The 18,620-nt window shown below is 36.6% G+C and overlaps 1 protein-coding gene across 3 annotated transcripts in view; it reads right to left on the reverse strand.

Annotated features, from left to right (window-relative positions):
- The window catches only part of EPHA6 (EPH receptor A6), an 889,565-nt gene extending 871,413 nt beyond the window's left edge, over positions 1-18,152 (reverse strand). The window contains exon 1 of one of the 3 annotated variants that reach the window (XM_025913797.2): positions 16,492-18,152. In XM_025913797.2, the coding sequence (XP_025769582.2) occupies positions 16,492-16,870 (379 nt within the window). In that variant the 5' untranslated portion in view covers positions 16,871-18,152. The remainder of the gene's footprint in view (positions 1-16,491) is intronic. The other 2 variants (XM_086675668.1, XM_086675669.1) reach the window with 2 other exon arrangements.
- Positions 18,153-18,620: the final 468 nt, after the last annotated feature.

The raw sequence follows: 18,620 nt of genomic DNA on the forward strand, positions 1-18,620 counted from the left end.
TTATTAAAAATGAATAGTCCTGAACACTATCTCAAACATTAAATCCAATTCATTGGTAGTGGGCCCAGAAATGTGCCACTTAATAGTGGCAGCAAGTTCTGCAGCAATTCTTATAGACACTAAGACTTGGTAGTTGCTATGCTAGATCTGATTTGAAGGAAAATGAAAAGTAGCCCATGCAGAGGAACATCAGGAACTGAAGATTCAAACTATACAGCCTCTCATTAGGTACTAAAGTCTTAGTCTTTATTATTGTTCGTTAATCAAGGCTAGTTACACAAATGGCTAAAACATATCAAGACAAATTAGTAAACAAGAGCCACAGAAAGAGTATAATAAAGAAAAAGAAAAAAACAATATATAGAGAAAATGAGAGTAAAAATAACAGTATCATTTGAAGCCATACTATTAATTGCTAATAACAAAAAATTGTATAGTCCAAGGATTTTTTTTGTAGGCTCCACATCCAATGTAGGGCTTGAACTCACAACTCTGAGATTAAGAGACACAGGCTCCAACGACTGAGCCAGCCAGGCATGCTATCTAGAGATTCTTTATAAAGACTCTTTGCAAATAATTTTCTATTCTTTTAAAACAGATTTTAATTATTTTATAAGAGATATAGGCTCAGTGTTTTTAAGTGCTTTCAAGACATTAATATTGAGAAACAATATTTAAATTTAATATCTTTGCATTTGTAATACTCCAGACATTGCTTGAACTTCTCCTTCTCACTTAGAAAGTACACTGATATCACAGGTTTAAGATCGGCTTTCTTTTTTCCTTTGTGGTTACTAATTTGGTCTATCAGCTTTGCCAAGTAACTTAATGTTCATATAAATTCCATTAGTAAAATAAGTGCAGTAATTTATGCTGCTTACTTACCTTAGAGAGGTGGAATAAAAACGATAAAGTGGTAGAATTAAATTAATATACATAGTTGAGAAGCATTTGGTCTTTTTCTTTATTTTTCTAGTATGCCAAATCCTCCATCAACTGGAGATACATTTTTATACATGCATTAATGGGAGAGACTGCTGAAAGTAAAACATGTTTGAGTTTTTCAGAAAAATATCCTCGTTTAGCACAAAGATGCTATCCATTTATTTTGAACTTAAATTAGAACTGATTTTCCTAATAACTACAGGCTCAAACAGGTTATATTTCAAATACTTAATGTAATATGACTTGAAATACAGTCAAAAAGATAAAAATGTACACATACTTTAAATTTATAGGTCTTTTCATTATAGCACTAAAATGGGATACTTGGAATTATGTGAACCATTGCGCACCAGTGAAAAAAAGTTTATAGAGCAAGTAGTATAGTGTTTTAGGCTGTGTGTGTGTGTGTGTGTGTGTGTGTGTGTGTGTGTGTGTAGACAGATAGTAAGTCAGAGTGGAAATAATTGCTAACAGGTTAAAAGAGCTACGGTAATAGCTAAGTAAGCTATTTTTAACCTTTTGAACAAAATACAGTAACTCAAGCTAAACATATGATATTTATTTCAAATATATTCCATTCCCTACATATGACAGTCATAAGCATTTAATACAAGATTTCAATCATCAAGTCAGAATGTTGGAAGGAAGAAGGGGAGAGGAGGCAGATGCTCTCTGTTTCCCCATGAGATTGGAAGATAGCTCTCATCCTTCTATGGATTGCCATATACTTAGTTTTAAGAAGAAATACACATTAATTGCCGAAATACTAAAGTAGTGTCCAAGAACAGGACATCAAGCAAATAACCACACCTCTCTTCCTTTGAGTACTTCTGAGGAACACAGACTCCTCCTAAGCCAGCTATTTCTAGTAGGCTTTTATTGGAAAGGGAGCATCCCAAGGTGCTCGAGAGCACAGATAACTGACAGAAATAAAACTGCCTGGAGTAAAAGGAAATGACTGTATTTAATTGTATTCCTTTCTTATTGTACCATGTGGGCTCATTTTTTCCCTTTCATAAAATTTCCAAAAGTGAAAGCAATGATGCCACCTCTTCATCAAATGTGTTTTTTTAAAGGAACATTTGTTACTCTAAGCAACAGTATTCCTGATAAACAAATGACACTTATACACTTAAGAGTGGTCCGCATGCTGCAGTGTGCCCTATTTTACAACCATTATAAAGGTGGACTGGGATAGCTTGCAACCTCCAAAATACAGCCAAAAATATAATCTGAGTCTGAAGCTTTCCTTATGAGATGATGCAGGATCTATTTCCTGACCCTGGTAATCCCAACCAGTTTGTATGAATCATTGTTCTTTTCTACAATTTCTCCAAACCTGGAAATGTTGCCATTCAAAATATACCCTTCCTAGAGATTAATTTGTCAGTGATAGCATGTGACCAAATTAATCCTGTTTGCAAAAAATCAGAGAGAATGTAAAGTCAGCTCTTGGCTGGATATCAGGCAGCAAAGAGAGAATAGGATTGGTAGCTGCCACCACAAAATGTGTTTGAAAGCTCAGAATGATGGAGCTATAGAGGTGTCGGGAAATGATATGGTGTTTATCACCCAGGAAAAAGGGGATGAAGGCAAACAGAGCCCCACCCCATTCCTTCATTTTTGCTAAAACATTCCCCCATTTTCACTTCAGCTGGAAACTAGAGCCAAATCCCTGACTTCAGGGCTCATTTCCATGAGCAAAGTACAGGTGGCCAAGCTATTCTGTTCATTCATAAAAATGAAAGTGAAGCTAGTGTGTTTAAAGCATCTGAAACAAGATTACATACTGTTAAAGTTACCGCTTTCCCTTTTACTTCTCTAAAATACATTTCTTACACATTTGACCTGTATTTCCTGATGAGAGAAATAGCACACATAGCAAACACAGAGGAAGCTTTGTTTCTTTTCTTTTTTAAATTCTTTGCCCTCTATAAATTTTCTGTGGGAATGCTGTCATGTTAGATGGATCCATGCTGCCTCCTCTGAAGGGAGTAGAGACTCGTTTTAGGACTAGATGAGAATAAAATTCCTGACCCAGCTGCTGTTCTTAACCACCTACAAGAATAGGGCAAAGTTTCTGAAGAACCAAACCCCATTTCGCTGAATAGCTAAATCTTGTATCTCCAGGAATTTATTTTGAAGGGTGGTTGATTATCTAACTGTTCTTATTTTCTCAGAGAATTTTTACTCCTATTTTCTATTATCATTTTTCTGGAGTGTAACGGATTTTGATAAAATTGTGCAGGTGAAGTTGGGGTGATGAGTTAACATCTCAGTCATGCAAACAATATCAAACAGAATGGCAGTCACCATCATTTTTAAACTCTCCTCTTGTCTAATCTAAACTGACCCCAGAATCTACACTACACTGTTTCTCTTACAAGCCTTCTTTCCTGGTTCTCCTACCATCTCTCCAATGTTCTCTTTTTAGTAGCAAAACAGACTTTTCCATTGTCTCACACAGAGGAATTTGGGGCTCCTATTGATTCACATGCCCTCATTTAAGAATTTTTTTCCAGGGATACCTGGGTGGCTCAGTTGGTTAAGAGTCTGACTTCAGCTCAGGTCATGATCTCACACTCCGTGAGTTCAAGCCCCGTGTCAGGCTCTGTGCTGACAGCTCAGAGCCTGGAGCCTGTTTTGGATTCTGTGTCTCCCCTTCTCTCTGTCGCTCCCCCGCTCATACTGTGTATCTCTCTGTCTCTCAAAAGTAAAATAAATGAAAAAAAATTTAAAAAGAAAAAAGAAGAAAGAAATTTTTCCAAATAAAGCAAGTTATGTCTCTATAAGGACTCTTCTATTTGGGAGCATGTATTCTGATTCCAATTTTTCAATTTTATAAATAAGACAGAAAAAAATCCTTGTATATAAATGTTAGCCTCTTTTTCTATGCATTTCCCTAGAATTTAAATTCATGAAAACAGAATTAATGGATCCAAGCATATATTTCAATATTCTGCTTAATTGCTTTCTGGAACATTTTATATCTTCAAAAGAAATGTTTGTTGTCACAGCATCATTAGAGGCAGGATATACTAACCTGAAGACATAACATACTAGAAAATACAGTTAAATAGGATGTGCAAAGATTCTCTATACATTTAAAAAAACTCAGAAAATTAACCAAGAAAAAGATCAATAGACATAATTCCATAAAATTGTAAACTCCTCCAAAAGTATTAATTGTTAAGAAATGAGAGCTAGGGGTGCACCTGGGTGGCTCCATCGGTTAAGCTTCTGATTTCAGCTCAAGTCATGATCTCGTGGTTTGTGAGTTCAAGTCTCATATTGGGCCCTGCATTGATAGCTGGAGCCTGCTTCAGATTCTGTGTCTCCCACTTCCTCTGCCCCTCACCTGCTCACACCCTCTCTCTCAAAAATAAATAAACGTTAAAAAAAATTTTTTAAGAAAAAAGAAATGAGAAGTAGGGAAGAAAACTTTGTTGCTTTTAGCTAAAGATTTAGCTTTAGCTCTTAGTCAAATTCTTAACCCCCATTCAACTGTTTTCTAGGTTTTTTCATCCAAGGAGTTTTTTAGAGCTAAACAATATTACAAGATTGTGTATGTATGTGTGGATTCAAGATAAAGTCACACTTGCAGTAAAGCCTCATGAATCTGCTTTTGTGTCAGCCTCATTCCATGTAGTAAACATTTCTACACTTGAGCATACCTTTCGCTCCCCCTCTTTTCCATCTACAACTAGGTAAGTATCAGCCATTCTTGTGCATGTGGATATTCGTAAATGGGCTTAGAATGATTTAGATTTAAATTGGAAGGTAAGAAACGCCACTTCAGAGTAACTTCTATTAGTTGTAATTCTATAACTGACTTTTTGCCAGGAAGCTTATCATTGGTATATAAACTACTATTGTAGTCATTGGCAAATGGACATCTTATTTCCCAACTGCTTATTTATCAATGTGTACATGAGCTTTCAGAAGCAATCTTAAAGGGAAAGGAATAGTGAGTGGGAAAATTTGAAGGTTGAAACCAATCTTGATATCCAAATATTAATACATTTATTTAAAGACAAACTTGGAGGAAACACCTGGAGTTAAAATGACATATATAAGTAGTATGTAAAGAATTTATACGTTACAAAAGCAAAAATCATAATCATTCCAGTTTAATAGCTAAAAGAGATAAATTAAAAATAGCCACTTCACATGGAATAGTTGCTACTTTTACACTGAAATAGAATTAAGTGCATGTTTTTAAATTGGAAGTTAAGAGCAACTGCACTTAACAGAATAATCTTGGACTTGGAGAATTAATATATATCAGTGACAAACATATTAAAAAGGAAATTTCTCTGATTTTTCATTATCTTTACAGGTACCATATAAGCTTTGTAAATTCTAGTGCCACATCAGGGATAGAACTTTCCACTAAGCTACTGGTGTATTTGGAGAATGGGATCCTTGTATAAGCATTGTGTGTGTGTGTGTGTGTGTGTGTGTGTGTGTGTGTGTGTGTGTGTGGTATAGTGTTTATAAAATCATAATCTTATACAATTAAGATATTAAACCTCAAAAAAATCATTAGTCTAGTAAAGTCTGGCAACAAGTTACATTCTGACAGCCTAGGTCAGCCTAGCCTAGGTTCATCTCCTCTGGGTGAAAATACTTTGAAGACTTATGATATATGATATATACTCTGGCATAGAATCAAAATAATTTTTATGACATAGCAATAACCATATTCCAGGTATTGTATAATGGTTAAAGGAGAATATATTAATCCAATTATAATATGCCTTATAAATACATTTATTTTCACAAGATAGAAATAATGCCTATACTAGCATATTGTAATAATAATAACAACAAACGTAGATGCATGCAAAGATATGAGTAGTCCATTAGGCTTATTGGCAGATCTCTAATTTTTTAATTAATTAAAGTCCAGTTTGTCAAAAGATCTATAATTATTTCAATTAATTGTTTTTTTATAAGTACACCTTTATGTTGGAGGGAGGATGTGAACCACAAGACGTTAGATTTGAGGGGTGCTTTGGTGGTTCAGTCAGTTAAGTGGACAACTTTTGATTTTGGCTCAGGCCATGATCTCACAGTTAATGGGATCAAGCCCCACACTGGGCTCTGTGCTGACACCATGGAGCCCGCTTAGGATTCTCTCTCTCCCTCTCTCTTTCTGTCCCTCCCCCACTCTCTCTCTCTCTCTCAAAATAAATAAATAAACTTACAAAGATAAAAAAATAAAATGTTATATTTGAGAATATTATTGTAATTTAGAAACTAAATTGACAGTTTTCAGAGATTTTGACATTCTAAATATGCAAATCTAAATGTCAACAGCTAATCATGGATAATCTGCTATTGATTTTTCTCTGTTTAAAAATACCATGTTCTGGCAGCAATTTCTATTTCTATGTGTTCCTACAGGCACATTGTTCAAATATGAAATCAATAAAACAGCAATTTACCTAATTTCTTTAGATATTAAAGCAATTTCAAAGTTATGAAACACTGCTAAAAACAAATATTTAATAGAGTTAGGGAAAAGAATTATATAATAAAACAAGTAATTAACATACTAGGAGATAGAAAGAACCTACAAAAAGATTTTTAATCTTTAAATTAAATATAATATAAACCATACAGGTATTTCCAATTTTGCCTTCATCTAAAGATAAAATATTCAGTAGACAAAATCACAAGTAATCCATTAAAATTTAGATTTTGTCGGTTTTGTAAAAGCAGCCACCATCACTATATTTCTTAAAGAACCTGATAAAACTCTATTGAAAAAGCCAAGTTGTACCACTGAACTTAAAAGTTTTATGCTCAATGTAAGATATTACTTGGATACTTACTTTGCATTTGTATGTAGAATAAATCTTAATCTTGAAGTGCATAATAACTATTCAAAGTAACTTAAAAATTGAAGTCTCTGGGGCACCTTGGCTCAGTCAGTTGGGCGTCCGACTTCGGCTCAGGTCATGATCTCATGCTCCTGGATTCAAGCCCTGCATCAGGCTCTGTGCTGACAGCTCAGAGCCTGAAGCCTGCTTCAGATTCTGTGTGTCTCTCTCTCTCTGCCTCTTGCCCTGCTCATGCTCACTTGCTTGCCCTCTCTCTCTCTCTTTTAAAAATAAACATTAAATTTTTGTTAAAGAATTGAGATCTCTGGAGGAGCTACTCATTTTAATTCTCTTAATAGCTTCATATATTCATGATGATGAAAACTGATAAATGTGAACCTCATTTTTATTTTCCATGTGTGACTCATTTATTCATAAAACTTGATGTTATTTCCCTTCATTTTATATTTGCAATAATAAATCACTAATGTTTAACTGTCTGGTATTTCTCTTCAATTTCATAACATTGTCCTTAAGGTCAGGAGGCAGATCTTAACTTATCTCATTTCTAGCAGTCACATAAAGTCATGGCCAATATAGGGAATGAATATTTATTTTCAATGTTTCCATATATCAATCCATAGACCCTTAAGGCAGTACTTTTATCTTTTCATCTCTGTAAACAATAGTTCATAGATGTGAACTTATCTATGCGACAGCTAATCCATATAACCTTGATATATAAATTAATACTTCACTTATTCAATAACATATAAATGGCCTAACCAGATCTTAGGCTCTCAGAAGTTCTTGGCAATAACCTGCCTTTGTATTTCATGTGCGCAGCACAGTGAAAAAAAACATGAGTTATCAATATATTTCATTTAAAAATTGGATGAATGTACATTTATTGTTGAACTAGTTTGAGAATTCTAGAAAAAAATAAACCATATATATCTAAGTAATAAAAATATAAATGAACAAATAAAAAATCCAAAGGTAACAACAGCTATATTCCAATCAAAAAGTATTTGAGGACTTTATTATAGAAACAGGCTAACAATTTCATCTGATTTTAAGGCTTCACTACATTTTTAGGGGAAAAAAAGCTTCATTTAGCCTTAATAAGCATATTAAAACTTTGGAATACTAACCTTTAAAATAAATTCTTATATTTTAATTCTGCTTTACTAGGTAATAGGGCTCTGGAAAATCTAAAAAACAACGCATACATATATAGATTTCTGATCCTAAACTAGTGAGTATTATAAAGATTCTTACACATTTAATTTTTATTAAACAAAGAACCAAACTGATGCTTTTAATAACCTTGGTGAACTACAGTTTTTTTAACCTATAAAATGAAATTATTATACTATAACACTGTAAGATAGTAAGTTATTGCATCTACTACAGATACCTTTTTGCTGTAATATAGTATCGTAAATATAACAATAAAATTGGAGCATGTTAATTTTTACTTACTTTAAACTATACTAAGCAATATGTTTTAACAATAATATATACTTCTGAAATTTTGGGTTTCTTTTCAAGATAAAAATTGAGATCTCTTCCTGACTGCTACCTCACTAAATTACATGTGAAAAATAGCTAAGTTAAGGGTGAACTTTCCTCATTAAATTTTCTAGTATCCTAAAATTGTCCTATTATCCACTTGTCTTTTTGTTGCTGTTGAGACATACTAATTATTAACAAGTGGACCAATATAGAAATTTTACTTAATTTTGAAAATTGACAAAACTCTTACGATTTTTGCAATGCTAGCTACTAGTTTGCTCAGCTATTTCCTGTCACACTTAATGGCAGCTACTACTTATTTTCACTTGCATTCACAAGATAAACATTATCTAAGCATACTTTAAATTCAGAGGTAGTGTGGAGGGAAATTTGTAGTTTTGGGTTTAAGTTTTAGCTAAGACTGTCATCAATGGGCACTTCTATACTTGCGGAGATTAAGGAATCTAAGTCGGAACTTTATGAGAGATGTATAATGAAAGATTCCTTAACCAAGAGGTTCATTTTTTAAATAGAGCCATAATTAATCTCTCTCTTCTATCCCTATTTTTCTTTCATTTTGGTGTCTGCATAAACTATGTAACTACTGAATCATATTTAAAAATAAATGTCATTGTTTAAGCTATCAATTTTTAGAATAGCATACATTGTTCATTTTAATTCTCTATACATTTAATTTATATTATATTCAACAATATTAAAGTATCATCTCTCAGCAACATAACAAAAAAATTCCTGCCTTTCAAAGTAAAAACTAAGGTGATATTAAGATATAATTCAACTCAAATTTCAGGGCAATTTCAATTAGTTTTGATAATTCTTACTTGGAATACATACTAATGTAATACCTTTTCATTTCTAAGTACACAAAATATTTCTATTGATTAACTTGCTTAAAATATACCTATTAATAATTATCATAGGTAGAAAAATTTCCATTTGATCATTTTTTTAATTGTGGACAAGTGTTTTATCTTTATTCTACATATTACACTTTATGTACTAAGAACGTGTTCCACAAAATATAAGTATCATAGTATAGTACAACCTGAAAGAATATATAATTATCCTAGTCTTATGTTATTTGTAAATTAGCATAATAAATAAGTTACATATATATTTACACATATGCTTACTTTTTATCAGCTCCAGAGATCCACAAAGATATCTAACATTACAAGATAAAAATAACATTATTTCCACCCCCTGAATATCCAATTTTTAAGGAGATATTATCTTGTATCTCCTATGATCAAAAAGTAAGTATGACTTTTACACCTGAAGTTATGAAAGGAAATATGAGGAAGAGTGATGACTTTTCAATTTTATGTAAGTACAGGTCATCAAACAGGCCAACAGTTAGAGGACTCAGCAGTATCCTAGGAAAGTAGCTGAAGTATTTTTCAGGACATGGACTGAAAATACACACTTTAACCTTAATTCTCACTCAAAGTTCAATTAAAAGGTATGCTTGCTCCTATCTGAAACTGGAAACTGCCATCTTCAACATAAATTACAGTTTTCAATAATTAGTCCACCTTAAAAAAACAAAATATGCTAGCTTGAACGAAAGCTCACTCCACATGTCTGTGGAAAGCCATTAGGTATGTGAAATATGTTTTTATACCATGAATATATTTTAAGATGTATATTTATGCTTTTTCTTATATAATTAAATATATACCCATCATAAAACATTAGAAGATTCTTGTGAAGCAATTTTACAAGTAAAATGAGTAAAAAGGTTGATAGTATTTTATTCCCTTCCCTCTCTCCCTCATAATCTCATTTAGTATAAAATTCTTCATCTTATAAAAATCACCAAGTAATTAAAGATGATTCAAAGATATACAACATCAACAGTGGAGACTGAGCTTCTAAAGAACAGAGACTGTACTATAATCATCAATGTAGCCTCAGAACCTAGCATAATTCCTAACACAAGCGAGATGCTTAATGATTATCGAGTGACTCATTTTGAGATAAAATGTAATCTTAGATATCACTTTCAAATAAATGATATATAAATGTTCTGAGGGTTTATTGTCAGTACTGCTATACCTTATCACATAACAAACGTGTTTTCAAAGTTTTTCTAATCGCTTTTGTACCTCATTTTAAGGAAACAAAATGTTCCTGCCAGATCTGGAAAGAGACTGGAAACTCCTCATTGGGTCATATTCTTTGGAAGGGAAACTTCTCCTTTATCCATTATAGATGGCAAGTAAACACCCTATCAAACAGAAGGCCTTCAATAAATATCTTTTAAAGAGTGGATGTTTCCTTTCAGTTATAATATTTATCATTGAAAACTGAGGCTGTATGTTACATAAGTCAAAATGTTTACTGAAAGGAAATAACTGTAATAGTAGCCTTTTTTTCAGAAAGTTTTAAGCAGTAAAGTAAAATTTAAGATTTACTATGTTTGAATATATATTTAAGAATATTTGGAAATGTTTAAATGAAGCTTCTCCAGAGTATGAATTTTCTAAATACAGACTAAATATATAGGACTGTTAAGACTTTTTATGATTCTATATATTTAATAACAGCACACATATAATATTATTAAAAGGGAATTCAAACAATTGGTAATTAACTGATCACAGAAATTTGTTAAATGACATGCAATTTACTATTGCTTAGTGGAAAGTATGTTCCTTCCCTCATTCCTGCCCCCAAGAATATCATATAACCACCCCTCCTATCCCTGTCAAGTATCAGTAATTATATGGCAAGGTAATTTTTATGGGGAGTAATGAAAAATTTGTTTGGGCCCCTTGGTAAAAAAAAAAAAATATATATATATATATATATATATATATATATATATATATATATATATATATATATATATATATATAAAAATGCTGAATATCTACACTTATTTCTTTGTAAAGATAAGATGGTCCCACAAATTCTACTTCCAAAATGTATCTCAAATCCGTCTTCTTTTCCCCATTTCTGCTACCACCACTCTAGGCCAGGCCACCATAACCCCTCTCCTGAACAACTGCAACAGACCCCTAATTCTATTCTTGCCATCTTCCAATCATTTCTTTGCTCATCAGCCATAATGTTCTTAAAATGAAAATTGGTTAAAATCTCTCAAAAGCTTCCCATTTTACCTAGAATATTATTAAAACACAACTCATTACCATGACTCCTTTTCTTCTCTGTGGGATCTGGTTCCTAGCCATCTTTCAGACCGCCCATTGTGCTACTCTCTTGTTTGTCAGTGAACTCCAGTCACACAGGGCTCCGTTCTTCAAATGTGTCAAGCTCATTTCCTTTCCAGATCACTGCCAAGGCAGTTCTCTATACCTAGAATGCAATTCTTCCCCTTCCATACTTCTACATTTTTTCTCCCTAGAATTTGGCTCAAATGTCACTTCCCCAGTCTAATGAAATTATATGTTGATCAAAATGCTGTAGACATAGTATATCAAATTATATTGCACACTTCAAATACATATTTTTTTATTTTGGAAAAGAACATGGTAGATGTATAAACAACTTAATCCTTCTTTATAAATTTAGTTGGATTATATTGTACTTTAGGCAAAGTCAAACCATTTTGATTACTTAACTATATGTATTGATCTCTATCATATTTACGCTCCCAAAAAATGTTGAGTCAAACACAAAGAAGAAACTTCTATTCCTGCTAACTTCTATTACTGCTGGAGTCTGGTTGATGTACAGTATAAAGTACAATCCATTCTCTTGCCATCTGGGACAAATGCAGTATGTACCCTGAAGTACTCGGGTGTGTGAATAAAGGGAGAGACTGACTGAGATGTGGTGCCTCTGATGGGGAAAGATCTCAGGAGAAGGAAATACAAGAAATACATAATGCCTTTTGTACTAATTTATACTGGCAATAATGAGTGAAGAAACAGAAGGATTCTACTCTAATATTTTTCTTAATATTTAATTTTGTAACATGAAAGTAATACAAATTCCATACAGAAAAGCTTGAAAATATAAAAAAAAAATTAAAAGATGTAATGGAAACATTAATTTTGTCTTGTCCCCTAGATATGCATTTTTTCCTCTTAGGAAAATCGAAATAAAACCATTTTATTCATGTTACTTCCACTTTAAAAAGACCCTTAAAGAACACTGTATAACTTTTGTGCATGAAAAAGTTTTTAGATACACTTTTATCCCAAACCCAGAGCAAACAATACTTAGATGATCAATACATATCAATGACATTTTATCTTTCTACTTTGAGTACTAATCATAATGACTAATTACACATGATTTTTTCTAATTTGTAAATGTATTATAAAATTACACTTTAGGTTGTTTTTATACTTATAGTTAATAAGAAGGCATGTGATTACAAACTCCTGCCCCTTTACAACCATGAACAGTTTACCCCTGCAAATGAATTTTATCTAGGTGAAAGGTCTTTTAGAAACATACTTTGTAAATCATCCAGTTTCTCTTATTTAACAAAGTTTTTAATATTTTTGATAAAGTTCACTCAAACTTTCTAAAAAACTTTCAATTCATCCCTTTCTATAAGAACAATATTTACTTTTACAGTTTGTGAACAATACTGATGGAAGTTCAACTAATTTTAGGCTATGACTTCTCTTAAGCCGATATTTTTCTGCTCAGGTATGTTAACCTGTATTCACATACAACTCAGGGGATTTTACAGTCAATTCATTCAAATTAAGAAATTCAGTGATAGTAATGAGTCAGACTACTGTTTTGCTTGTTTATTTAATTTTTCCTAAGTATCCTGGAAAAACAAAAAGATCAATTCACATAATCTTTGTAGTAAAATGAGTTCACTAGACTCTTGTATGCGAACCATATTTTGCTTTAATCAATTACTTTAGTCTCTGATTAGTTTTGGAAACGTGATCTGAGAAATCAACACTTTCAGGCTATACAGTACCATTAGCTAAAACAGAGTAATCTTCGAATAAATGGACCCCTGGTGGCTACTAACCACTGTAATTGATAGACATGGTTACTTACATATGAAATAAGATTATGCTTTATATTCACCTAAATGCCCAGTACAGAAATAAAGCTTATAAAGAAGACAAAATGTTATTTTTAAATTAAAATTGGTATTACTTAATAAATATTGTGGTTTTAAATACAGAGAAAATTAATGGAATATGAGAAATTTGAACACAAATCATGTTTTCACTTACTTAATCAGATGAAGTGATCTAGGAAGCAACTCTACTTTCTGATCGATTCAAGGAGGTTTAGGTAATAGGAAGAGAGCGTCAAATTGATTTATTTTGTCTTTATAGTGCAGAGCTTCACATCCAGTTAAAGGACAAGAGATGCTTCCTATAGTCAAGTTACTCTCAGTACCTTGTTAAGCATCATATTAAAAATGAAGTAGTTCACTTTTTTGTCATTATCATCATTTTACCCTGGCTAAGTAATAGAAAAACGGAGAGGGAAAGGTGAATCTACTCACCACGGAAGATTTTATATAATTTGGTAAAAATATATAAATAACATTAAAAAAATTACTTTGTAAATATCCTTAATCAGAAGACAAGTTATATAAACATGAAATTTTACCCTAACAAATTTTTAAAATAAAATATAAATTCCATTATAAGACAAATTATTAGGAAAACAAATACTACCTCCTTAAAATTAAATATTAATCATATTACTAATATTTACTATCATGTGTATAACAAATCTAATTTATGTTTTACATTATTCTTTTTATATTGTACACATACTGTAATGCCCCATATTTTCAATGTTAAAAAATTGTTAAGGAACGTTTTGATTCATGTTATCTAATTCATGAAACTACAAATTAAAAAAATATCTCCAAAATGTTAATAACATTTTGAAGTCTGACATTTTATTAACCATTAGTGTGATGATTTCAGTATTCAAATATTATCCTAAAGTAACATAAGGCTTAATTTCTAATCACTATGAATTAGGCTGTATAAACCATTTTATAAGCAATCACTTGTGTCTGATAAAAAAAATCTGAGCATATTTCTCTATAATCTTGTGTTGAAGAACTCTAAATTTTATCCAACTTAGCCTTTAGGTACAGTATTGTTCAAGTGCAATCTTATGCATAGCCTGTGTTTCTATTATAATAATAAAAATTCAAATTAAGATCCTCTACTGATGGGTAAACTAAGTAATGTTCACAAACGTTAAGCTAATTGACACAAACACACATATAATACATATATTTGGTAAATATTTTAGGTAAAATGTATTTAAAAAGTATGGGAAACTCATAAAAAATAAAAATTACTGCAAGAGGTTAACAAATAACTCCTCAATGCCCTTAAATTTAATATGAATATCGGAAAGGTGGTATTTTAACACTTGACACATTTTGGTAGAATGGCACTCTAGTCACTTGGAGATTCTGATATGTGTTTTATTTATGTTAGTTTCCCCAGGGCCCAGTATGGTAACTGGTATATCATAGATACTTAATGAAAAACTAAATGTTGATTTAGGGATATGATTGCATGGAAATAACTGTTAAATATTTCTAGTAAATGAGTCTACTGTGGCTACTAAAGACATGTATACTAACATACTAAATATTAACACATACTACGATATAAATGTCTGAGTTTCTGATCATTAAAAATCGTTTTTGTCTTCCCACAAAAAAAGTCCAAGTAAATAATTTTATGCTATTTTTTAAAACCTTCTATTCTTACAGAGGTATATTAAGTAACTACTCCTTCAAAATTTAATGCCAATTGCCCTTGAAAATAAGTGAGGAATGTGTGTGAAGGTATACACCAACACAGGCAAGTATTGTACTATAGGTGGCACTTTTGTGACAGATCTTCAAAGGCATGACAGTTATGTATGATTTCCAAATTTACATATGCATGTATGATTTCAATCTGGCAGGTAAAAAAAACAAGTAATTAGGAAAACCTGTCAAAAGTAGCAGCTGTATAAATAAGAACAGAATTCTTATTCTGAATAATTATATTTCCAAATAAAATAAAATGGTCATATGTTTATGACACAAAAGAAGGCTGTGTTGTTCTACTTGCCTTCTCTCTACCTTCTCATCCTCACAAAGCAAGTGCACACTCATATCATCTGACCTCCATTTTTATATCTGCAAATTATTTCAAAGTCTTAGATGTTAAATTGTAACTATAATTGAACTTTTACATTTGAGGTCTTTAGAAACGTGTGACATAACAGGTGACATATTGATGGTCATCACGGCGCCAATGAGAACAACCAGCCAGGTACATGCTGGAAAACTTTTATGGTTGTTCGCCACTTAGTTCAAGGAATTTAGATTATGCAGGTGATATTTTTACAGAACCTTAAATATTCACAGCAGATATCCAGTGAGGTATGTCTCATAAAAACTACTGAATAGAAGGAAAGAAAATGTTCAAGAATTCTCAGTGCTTTCCATTCTGTAAACCTGACTTTCACTTTTCACACACTATACAGTTTCACTTTACCACTTTATCTACCAAAGTCTTCCTCCTAAAAAATCTGTCAGTGACTCCACTTTAGGAGTAGGATATTCACAACTTGGAAATTCACACTTAACGTTTTTTCTCCCCGAGACCCCCGCCCCCCCCCCCCCCCCCCCCCCGCCTCGTCACGGCAATAAAGAAACCACAAAAATCTGGGCATCTGGTCCAGGAATAATTTCCAACAAGTCTACATTCGGTCTGGATGGGCTAAAGGGGTTGCGGCTGGGCGAGGGCAACATAGCTACCACAGGCATAAGGCTGGTATTTAGTCACAGGGTACAGCGGGAGCTATCCGCTTTCACGAAAGCAAGCGAGAACCTACGAGTAACCGCGCCGTTAGCCACAGCGAAGAGCCAGAAGTCCATTAAGCGTATGCCACGGAGCCTGACCTTCTGGGGAGACAGCGCTGCGGGGAGCGGTCCCGCGGCCGCCAGCGGTGGGACCCAACTGCTGCTGATGCCCACACATCCGTTTAAAGACATTTGGGAGCAAAAGGGACCGCAACTCGGGAGGTTGCCGCTCCTGGCGCTCTGGTAAAGGGGACAACAACCTCGACCTCCTCATGTGGCGAACCCGAAGAAGCCTACCCCGGGACAAAGTTACCTGCAGGAGGCGACCAATGCACCGGTCGTCAGAGTACCCGCCTCCTCCCGCCCCCCCTCCCCCTTCTCCGCCCCGTCCCTTACCTTGGTTGTTGGAGACGTGACTGCAGTCGCCTGGCCAAGCTGTCAGCAAAGGCAAGAAGAAACCAAATTGCAAAAGAAATTCCCGGACTTCGCAGCGCCCCATGGCTCTCCCCGGCTCTCTTCTCCCACTTAAAGAGAAGTGACAGCAGCGGGACCAGGTGTCCTGCGTAGGGTAGGGGTCCCGGTCCACGTCTTCTTCCTCCTCCTCTTCCTCCTCCACCCGGCCCTCAGGAGGTGTCCCGGGGCGCCCCCCGCGCGAGGCCCCGGGGGCAGGGCACGAAGGTCCAGGCTGCCCAGGTGCAGACGCAGCTGCTTCGGAGGAGGACGCTGCCTGCGGCGCCAGGGAGCTCCTGGCGGCAGTAAGGGAGCGGAATTGCATCCACCACCGTGTCCCGCTCGCGCGAGGACTATTCACTTGGGCCCGGGAGAGCGCGCGCGCAGGAGCGAGCTCGGGCTGTGGTTTGGAGGAGGGGAGGGAGGGGGCGGGGGAGGGCGCCTCACGGGGGGGAAGTGGGGGGAGGGACGACCAGGTGCGGCGGGCAGTTCGGCGGCCCGAGCGCCTCTCCGGACTGAAGTGGGCACTTGCAGAGCCAAAAGCAGGAGGCGCAGCAGTTGTGAAGGGGCGCGGGGACCGCGCGGGCACTCCTTCGGCCGGTGTGGCGAGAGCTAAGGAAACGAAGTGGCTCGGCGGGGCCGCGAGTGGTCCGAGCGAGCGAGCTACGTGCGCGCTGCGCCCTCAGCCCCTCGCCCAGGTGGCAACGGCAGCGGCTAGCACAGCGGACACTTCCGACTCCGCCGCGTCCGCGCTGAGCCTCGGCCTTGGCAGCCTCTTTCCGGGCATTTCTAAGGCCGAACTTAGTCCCCCAAACACTTTGCTTCCCATTTCGCGGCAGCAGCTCCGAGCGTGTTGGGGCTAATCAGCCCCTGACACCTTTTCTCCCTGATTTCTCCACATTTCCGCCGCTGGAGGGGGTGAGTGCTGTGGGCAGGCGCTCCCGGTGTGGGGCGAGCCTGGCGGCGGCCGACCACTCCAACCGCTCGGGTCGCCCAAACTTGCCCACTAGGGCGAGCGCCTCAACTTTGTGGCCTCCTTCGCTGCTTCAGGTCCTAGTAAGGCAAAAAAGAGCGAGCCAGCAGCTGAGGAGAGTCACATCAGGCTGGATACGGGCGGGTGCCCGGCGCCGGGGCTCACTGAGGTCTTCGCGTCGCCGTGCGGCGGTGACTTCGCGGTGGAGGTCACAAGCATTGTCGCAGTCGTGGGCGCTGGGATTCTGGGGGCTCGGAGCGCTCCTGGCGTGCCCCCGGCGTGGCGGCGTCGGACCGTGCGCTCCAAGCAGCCCGAGGGCTGAGCGGCGCGCGGCAACATCCACGGCGGCGCCCGGTGCGCGGCGAGCGGACTGCTCTCCCCACGCAAGCCGCCCCCTCGCGGCACCCACTCCCCGCCGGCGCTCGAGTCGGTGCGAAGCCGCAGACTCACTGGCGACTCGGTAGGATCACGCGGCTCTCAGCGCAGGGCCGGGCCAACACGCAGTGCTAACAGGGAGAGGTCTCGCGTCCGTGGCCCTCGTGCCCTCGCCCCGCGGCCGCGGCGGGCGCAGAGGGCAGGGCCGGAGCCGCGAGCTCTCCTGAGCTCCGCCAAGCCCTGCGCTCGGCCTGCCTGGCAGCCGCGGCTCGGATGCTGCCAGTTCGGCGCTAGAGGGGGTTAGTCGACAACAAAAATGCCTCCACTGCTCGCCGGTGGAGGCGACTGCTCACACAAGGAAGAAAAAAGCAAGGAGGAAAGGCTCTCAGACTAAACTTAATGCGTTTTTATAGGGTGGCGCAGAGCAACCCATATTGCTAGCATGGGGGTTCTGTAATACTTTATTTGCTGTTATTCTTTAGCATCATCATCTTCTTTCTTGAAGGGACTTAGCCTGTCACAGTCGAGTGAGCTTGAAAAGCCCTCCTTAAAACTCAGAACGTATTTATGGCAATGGAGAATGCTGAGCGGAGAAAACAGTGTTCTTATAAAGGGTAGACGATGTTTTCAAAGTGGGCAGAGGGAAATGGCACAGTGGCATGTGTTGGGGAAATAGCTGATGAAGGAGCAAAGGATCAGCGTTTGACGCTTACGGAATTCTGGAAGA

The sequence above is a fragment of the Puma concolor genome, chromosome C2 (genome assembly GCF_028749965.1).
Source record: "Puma concolor isolate L17-30 chromosome C2, mPumCon1.1.hap2, whole genome shotgun sequence".
Classification (NCBI taxonomy): Eukaryota; Metazoa; Chordata; class Mammalia; order Carnivora; family Felidae; genus Puma; species Puma concolor.